Source organism: Nanorana parkeri, unplaced genomic scaffold, assembly GCF_000935625.1.
Source record: "Nanorana parkeri isolate BGI_ZX_2015 unplaced genomic scaffold, ASM93562v1 scaffold798, whole genome shotgun sequence".
Lineage (NCBI taxonomy): Eukaryota > Metazoa > Chordata > Amphibia > Anura > Dicroglossidae > Nanorana > Nanorana parkeri.
This window is the reverse complement of record NW_017307066.1, coordinates 783,265-792,051: the sequence shown is the minus strand read 5'-3', so window position 1 is coordinate 792,051 and position 8,787 is coordinate 783,265. Positions and strand designations below refer to the sequence as shown.

Sequence of the window (8,787 nt, the reverse complement as noted above, 5' to 3'; positions counted from 1 at the left end):
CACATGGTGCTCTATAATGTATTGCTGGGATTTGTATTCCTCTATAGCTGATGGTACATTGTGCTGTATATTATACTTGGGAATACAAATCCCAGCAATACATTATACACTGTACGTATAATGTACTATTGCTGGCATTTGTTGTACTCCTCTATAGTTGGTGATATTCTGCACTGCGCTGTATAGAGGACTACAAATCCCAGCAATAATACATTATACAGCGCCATGCGAAATTCCACCAGCTATAGAGGAGCACTACAAATCCCAGCAAAAATACATTATACAGTGGTGCAATGCCGAATACCATTAGCTATAGAGGACTACAAAACCCAGCAACAGTACATTATACAGCCTAATACAGAATACCACCAGCTATAATGTACTATTGCTGGGATTTGTTGTGCTCCTCTATAGCTGGTGATATTCTGCATTGCGCTGTATATTGTACTATTGCTGGGATTTGTTGTGCTCCTCTATAGCCGGTGCCATTCTGCATTGTGCCGCTGTATAATTTTACACTTTCCATTTCACTATATTGCACACCACACTTTTTTTTTTTTTTTTACTTCCACTGCTCCAAGCTTGCTCCTGTGGTGGACTACAATCTCAATACAAACTAGTAGTCCATCACTGGAGCCATTTTTAAAAATGTATTTTATTGTTTATCCAATTAACCGATTAATCGAACTTAATAAATCGGCTAACTAATCGATTTTGAAAATAATCGTTAGCTGCAGCTCTAAATGGGACTTCCGGTATTGGTATCGGCGAGTACCGAAAAAACAATACATCAGTACTCTTACTCGATAGCAAAGAAATGGTATCGGTGCATCCCTAGTAAAAAGCATGGTTTCAAATCTAACAGGACAAACTGATCAGATGATAACTATACAAGAAAACTACTGGCCTGTGATGTTACCACCTTTCACTTTTAGACTGCACATAGCAGGCCACAACACAATTAAGCAATGTGACCACAAGGCTCGACTTCATCCTTTATGCCAACCTTGTCTACAGACTTGTGGCCAACTTTTTTGGTCATCTAGCGGCAGGTTGCGGCATATTTCAGCAAAAAATGGGGCACAATCTAATATTAATCTATATGGCTAGATTGAGGTAACAGATAGTCAAGTCTACTGGAGCCTCAACATTCTACAAACGAGAACAAATATCGAATGGAGAGCTGTACTGACTTTGAAAGAGACACTCCTCCAGGTTTTCCGATCAATTCCTCATGATGAAGCACTGCATCGTTCCAGGGTATGCCCAAAAAGTCTATAATTGCTTGCATTGTCTGTTTAGGGTGCAGGACTAACTGTTCATAGTAAACAGGAAGGCACTTCCGCTCCCCAATTTCTAAGCACTGTGCATACATAATCTCGATCGCTTTGTTCCACTTGGTGAGGCAGTCTCTATAACTGTTTAAATCAAAGCCAGCTATAGTTATCTTCCTGGTGATCATGGAATGTACAGAGGCACGTCCGTCCCTTATCATTAACAGAAACTTGGAATTCTGGAAGAGTTTGGAGAGATAAACAGACGATTTCAAAGTGAAAGGGTCTTTGTTGCATAAAAGTTTTGCAGGTTCTCCATGTTTGGCTATAATCTCTAGTATAAACGCCTGTACAGCAGAATCCATGACATGGTCTGTTACACCAGCTTCATCAAGGCGCATCTTTTCACTGCCAGACTTTGACCAAGCTTGGCGCATGGCTAAAATCCGTGGAATAATCCGTGTTTCTTCTCCACATCGGACATCAGGATGGGCATCTAGCATGGCTCTCATTAAGGTTGTACCACTTCGAGGCACTCCACCAATAAATATAAGTGGCATGTCTTTGCTGTATCTGTATTCGACGTTATTGGCATCCATCATAACTAATTCTTCACTCTCTGGTCTCATGACACCACGATGTTTCCTGCCATAGCCTTCATCAAGAATTTGCTGACATTCTAGCATCTGGTGGCCAAGGTGTGCAGCTAACGCCACCAATACAATGAAGGAGATCACTAACAGCACCTTCCTCGCAGTGAACCGCATGCTTGCTGGTCAACATACGGGAACACCTGTAGGAGCTGGTAGACGTTTAGATTGGTAATGTATCCATGAGGAGCCTAGAATGCAAAAGAATAATAAAACATTTGATGAAATGTACACAACAGAGAGAATGTGCATCCTCTTTTGGTTCTTCTAAGGAACCCTGTCTTGAAGCAATATGTAGTCACCGTGATATCCTCCTAAAATGCTTCTTCCCTGGCTAGCATGGTGACCTTCTGACTCCAGTAGGCTACGAGCTCTGGCACATTCTTAGGGCTTGTTCACACCATTTCTGGTCCAGATCTGCAGACGCGGTGCTATGCGTGCAGTGCATTTTTTACGCGTTTCAGTTAAAAAAGTGGGGCTGTCAGTATGTTAGCTGCAGTGCAATGCGTTTTTGAAGCGTTTGTGTGTTTCCTGTCCGCTTCCGGACCGGAGAAAATGTGACATGCAGTATTTTTTCTGTCTGGACCGGAACGGGCTGCGCTGGTGAGAACTGTAGCCCATAAAACACATAGGGAGACATTGGGATGCATTTTGGGTGCAGGAGCGCACGGTTCTGGTACGGACAGAATCCGGACATCGCGTGAACAAGCCCTTAATCTGTCCATCTAACATGTAAAAGATTTTCTCCAAAGCGGCAATGTTACGCAGGTCTTTCTACAGGCTCCACACCGCATTCTGCATTTTATGAATGCAACATAAAGCACAGACGCAGTGTGGCGTTAATTACTGCAATGTCCTTTGGACAGCAGTTCAGTATCCATAAGGATCTACAGTAGGTCTTCAGTCTTTGACTGCACTCATTTGTTTGTCTGAAGTGCGAAATGGCTAAAGCAGGGGTAGGCAACCTCGGTGCTCCAGCTGTGGTGACACTTCAAATCCCATCATGACTCTGGGAGTAACACTAGTGGCTGTCAGAATCTTGCAATACCTTATGGGACTTGTAGTTTCACAAAGGCTGGAATGACAAGATTGCCCACCCCTGAGCTAAAGTAACCTCAATGCCTTAAAACCGAAGAAGTCTTATTGGTGTGGCATTATCAATGCTGAATAAAATACACATGCAGTGGGCACAGACAGCTCTTCAAAACACAGAGATTCTTTTTTTGGCTCAACTGTAGACTATGTTGTCAGCATTTCTTTTATACAAAGTCTTAACTGTTACTAGAACAAAACATATACTTACTTAAGCGCAGTTATGCCACTTCTGTCAGTTGGCGGTATGTTTGTCATACAAAAGAGATGCTCTCATCAATGTGTCCCAACATCTGTAAATGCAGGGAGAGAGATGGCAGGAAACTAAGTATCTTCCATTCGCACATGAATACATTAGCCCTCAAATCAACACCTAAAGCTAAACTCCATGCAGATGTAAAAGACAACATTTAATGCAGCTCTGCTTTCATTCACTCACAATTAAGTTATGTTTAGGTAATTACATAAAATAAGTTTGAGCTTAGCCTCTTGCAGTCCCTATACAGCCGACCTCAGACTGTGGGAGGGAGAAGCAGCACAAGGAGCCAGTCAGTTGTGCTGCAATGCTCATATGCCAACATGGAACATGCTGATATGGGGAGAAAGCAGAGCAAGAGAAATGACTCATCAGCCTTTTACTTTCCCTAGAACTGTCCAGTCACAGGCTTGTGGAGGGACAAGACCTAGAACTGTCATTTGTAGTCAGAGCCCCACTGATACGCACCTGAACACAGAGATGATGAACCTGCCTAACTTGACCTGAGGTGTGTCATGGTCGCTATGCAAATAAGGGGGCATACTCAGGAGTAACAATTTTGCCAGAAGGGGTAAGGGCGGGTGGGGTGTCACGAACGTTAACGACAGGTGAGTAGGGGAAACGGGGGTTTAAATGTGTGTGTCTCCTCCCACAAATAGGGCTCAAACAAGTTAGCCTCAAACTTACCTGTAGCACAAAAAAAAAGGTCTCCTGTCCTGCCAGAGCGGGTTGTGCTGTGTGGCAGAGCTCTGTAAATTTCAAGCCATAAAAAGAGGCTCTGGAAGATAAACCAGCTCCCATATATGGATTTCATTTGTGTATTTAAGCTACATGCAGTTTCACTTGAAACTATGAGGGAAAAAAAGCAACCCTATGGAAATGTTGAATGTTTCACAGTGAACACTGGTTTCTGATATAAAGTAACGGAGCTACATGTCAAGCACTGCGCTGAGAACTTGCTTTGTGAGTGTGATACCATCATTACACAATAGGTGGCACTGTTCTATTCCCTTGTCTACATAAGGTTTCTTTCTGCTTCGGTATTAATGGTGACTTCATCAGCAGGAAGTAACACAAACTTGTTTTTTTCGAACAAAAACACATAATGACAGTTTCCCAGCAGTTGCGATCACAATGGCATTCGATTTACAAACAATCAAGCAGCCTTCAGACTGAAACATGCAAATTTACTCGAGTCTTTTTTATCGGACACAAAACGTCAGAAAGCAAAACAACTGTGGTGGCCAATTAGTCTTTCTAGACGCTTTTAGTATTTCATCCATTGCTGATCAGTTGTGTACTTCCACCTCTTTCAATTGATTTGCACAGTTACCAGGAAAGGCTTGAATCTGGAAGTCAGATGAATACATAAGTGTTCTGTAGAACTGGGTTGAAGTGATAAAGAAACCTGGCCTCAGAGGTCCCAGCTTCTCAAGGACAACCACTATTGTGCTGGGAAACCTTGATTCTATTTGAGGAAATGAGCTAATGCATCTCCAGCATGTTACTACAGAATTCATTATGTTCCTGGTTACTATACACACAGTCCTGTTCCCATTTTAAGGGAAAAGACCACAAATATCTCTCATATTAGGAAACTATAGGGCAGCTCAGGTGAAGATCAGAGCTGCAGAAGGCCACTTATGTCACACAGGAAGGCATAAGCACCAGGATTGGGCAGAACATCCAGTGTAAAAACATACATTTTGGTGTGCACGGCATTTAGAGGCATATGGGTGTAAATTCATTCTATTGGCTAGAATGCACATTTATTGCAGACGTTAGAATTCATGTAAGTGCATACGCATGTGGAAATTAAAGGAGAACTATGGGGTTAGGGCTTTTCCCCATAGTTCTCCTTAGGGTAACGGGAGGACACAAACTAGCGTCCTCCCGTCACCCTAAGCTCAGTATACTGCGAGCTACAGCTCGCGGTATACGTGTTCGCTCACCTCCTGATCTACTGAGCCGACCTGTGACAGTCTCATTGCCACTTGTCGGCTAGAACTATGAGGTGAGTGAAAAGCACCCACCTCAGAGTTCTCCTGTAAACACCACAAATTACATGGACACAATGGCTAAATCAGAACTGCATTCAAAAGGCAACAAAATGCCTCTAAAAAGGAGGCAGCAGGTTATGGCGAGAAGGAATGAAAGCAATCAAAAAGCCTTCACTCTACTTTCTGAGATATGAGATGGAAGGAGACATGTGACTACATTCTGTTTTAGGAAGGCTCTATTGTGCTACTCACTGATTAGAGTGAGGGCTTTCTGATTGCTTTCATCCCTTTCCACCATAACCTGTATGGTTTATACTGTCCCACTGGGTTCCAAGCCCTACTCCACAGAAGCCATGGCATGCGGGCTACTACTCCACAGAAGCCATGGCATGCGGGCTACTACTCCACAGAAGCCATGGCATATGGACTACTACTCCACAGAAGCCATGGCTTCCATACACTGCACTGATGACCGCCAAATAGCCTGAAACAGCTGCCTGTAGTTTGGAATAAATGGCTCTGTAACATTTGGCTATATGTACACTATGGACCAGAGGTTCAGGATGTGCATCAGGCCGGAGAGCAATGATTTTCATGACACTGCCCATTGTCTTGAAATGAGGAACAATCATCTTACTTTTGACATACGTGATGGAATGAGACGTGTGAATACTTCTGTTGTAAGAAGGCGTTACTGTGTTATGCACAAGTACAGAAAAGGAAATGCATATATAGAAAGGTGGAATCCTAATCAATGGAATGAAAAGCGATTTCTTAATAACTGAACAATTATGTCAAATGTTTTCTCTCTGACGTCTATCGGCTTCTGATTATCTGCAATACCGAAGGAAGCACATGTATAGAGAAATCCCTGCCTGAATTTACATTCCTTGTACCTGCCCTGCATGTTCTTTAACCCCTTCATGACTGAGCTTTTTTCCATTTCTGTTCAATAATGACTGACACACTTTTGACATTGTTGCTGTGTGATTCTTCCGCGTCAGTAATATACTTTCCTACTAAGTGCACCCACACATATTATATATTGTTTTTTGGAGGACAGATAGGGCTATATATATATTTATATCACATATGTGTGACTAACGCCTCACTTAGTGTGAATACAAAAAAAACAAAAAACATAGGGAAATGCCGTCATGAGGGGGTTAAATAAAAATTAACACCTCAGCTTCAGATTTGCATTGTATGGGGTTAATTTTTTATAAAAATTATCATAGAAAAAATAAAAAATATATTACATTATATACATACATACAATTTTTTTTACATCATTTTTTTGGTCAATTATATCAGTCATTGTGAATGGATCTCACTCCGACTGCTTGATAATTGAATACATTTGTTTTTTTCATTGTTGGGTTATTAGGCTGCTCCAAACTTAGGAAGTCAGCGACGCTAACATTTCAGGATCAGATCTCACTAACGATCAGAAGCCTGATACAATGTTTCAGCAAAGAAACAGTTTGCTAAATGTTTCTATTGCTGATACATGTAGCAAAAAGCTCATACACAGCGGGATTTCCTAATTCTCCTGTGTACAGCTGTCAAACAGTGACTAATATATATATATATATATATTCACTCTGCTAATTAGTGTATTATTGTCAGTGCTTCCGCTGGGCAGACTTTGCATACTTCCTGTCTCCATGACAACACTTGTAGCGATCGGGTGTCTGATGGTGATAGCAGTGCAGTGTGGTGTGTATATATATATATATATATATACACACATATACATATACATACACACACGCACACTGCACTGCTATCACCATCAGACACCCGATCGTTCCAACGATTGGGTGTCTGTTAAAGCTTAATTCTTTTAATAATGGATGGTAACTACTGATCTCAGCAGTTACCGGCTTTTGAAAGCCCTAAATAGCTGCCCACATACAGTGTACGTGAGCAGTCACTAAGGGGTTAAAACCACCCCACACTGCAAGGGTTAACGGCTTGCTTTTGCCTAGGTAAAAAAGTTATCCTTACCTGATGCTCTGAGCTGGCTTCTTAGACTGGTCCCTGGAATGTCTCTTCCCCTCCTCTGCAGTGGCCTAAGGTCCTGTAAATCATCATGTCTATACACTGGTGTATAGACATGAGGACACTGAGGAAGATTCCAATGCTGCAGCAGAGGAGACAGGCTGGAGGGAGAGCTGTGACAGCTGGCTTGCTTGGAGCTTCCAGTGAGGATAACGTTGTTTGTTTTTTTAGCACCTAGACAGAACCAAGCACTTAACCCTTGTGGTCTGGGGGCAGTCTCACTGCAAGGGTTGAGAAAAGGGTTTCCTGGAGTTGTTTAACATGACACCAGCAAAATCCATGATATAAATGTAGTTTACCAAGTCAAATCCTCAGCAGGCAGCAATAAAAAAACAGCTGCAGTCATATTACTTCATTGCTGCATGTTCATGGACAAAGGAAATGCAGGAGTCAATACTGAACATTTGTCAAATAAAACCATCTTCTACATTAGCAGCATTTCGGCTATCCCCCGTTAGTTAGATTGGGTGCCCGAGTTTTATCCTAAACATCGGGTACACACAATAAGACAGAGCTCACAAGTGAATTTTAGAGACGCCAGGAATTTTTTTTTTCATGATCACTAAAAACACGCGCTTTTTTCCACTCCAGCTCAGTCAAATACTATATACATACATAGCACGATAAACACAGTTTAGCTTGTAGCAGACGCATGTTATCTAAGTTAGGGACGCTGACCTAATTGATTTACTGGCAGAGAAGAAAAGAAAGCTCTTTAACACTATCCTTAGAATACCCTCCCAATCCATCTCAAGTCAGTCAATTATTAATGACATGGGAAATGATCTCCATTTATTATCAAATATTTATACCTGCCCCGCCATTATATAAAAGCCATATACCTTCAGATCAAGCCCCAGTGGTGCAGTCATCTTCAGACAGTGGATCTCTGTGGTTTTAAAATGCAGGTCTATAAAAGATAAAATAGTAGAAAACATTAAGAAGCTGGTCAATATATTAGATATTAGAAAGAGACCACCAAAGCAGAACATTTAGTTAGATCCCAGACAAGGTGCAGTGTTAATGATGTCCATATAACCGCAGTAGATTATTACCCCTTAATAAAAAAAACGAAAACAAAAACATGACTTGCAAATGACGTGGATGTAGTTTATGAAAATTACTAGACCTACATTGAAATTTAAAAACGACGCCCAGAGCAGAACGGTAGCATCGCAATAAAATTCTATTTACATTTCTGATGCTAAAGTAGGGTTTGAAATGGATTTTATTTTATTTTGTTACACTTGTGAATGTCAAGACTGTGTGTTTGAAATCACTTCCAGTTCCCCGTCATCAGACACTTGGTCACATGATCTGTGATGAACAGGATGACCCCCCCCCGCATCAACAGAGACCATGTGGCCAAGTACCTAAACCAGCGATGGCGAACCTATGGCACACGTGCCACAGAGGGCATGCAGAGACCTCTCTGGTGGCACGGGAGCCTA

At 41.8% G+C, this 8,787-nt stretch overlaps 1 protein-coding gene across 1 annotated transcript in view; it reads right to left on the bottom strand.

Annotated features, from left to right (window-relative positions):
- TPST2 (tyrosylprotein sulfotransferase 2) overlaps positions 1 to 8,246 on the bottom strand; it is a 15,312-nt gene extending 7,066 nt beyond the window's left edge. Inside the window, exons 1-3 of the mRNA XM_018564941.1 lie at positions 8,149 to 8,246; positions 3,224 to 3,309; positions 1,194 to 2,115 (exon numbers count right to left, since the gene is read on the bottom strand). Of these exons, the coding sequence (XP_018420443.1) occupies positions 1,194 to 2,041 (848 nt within the window). The 5' untranslated portion in view covers positions 2,042 to 2,115; positions 3,224 to 3,309; positions 8,149 to 8,246. The remainder of the gene's footprint in view (positions 1 to 1,193; positions 2,116 to 3,223; positions 3,310 to 8,148) is intronic.
- Positions 8,247 to 8,787: the final 541 nt, after the last annotated feature.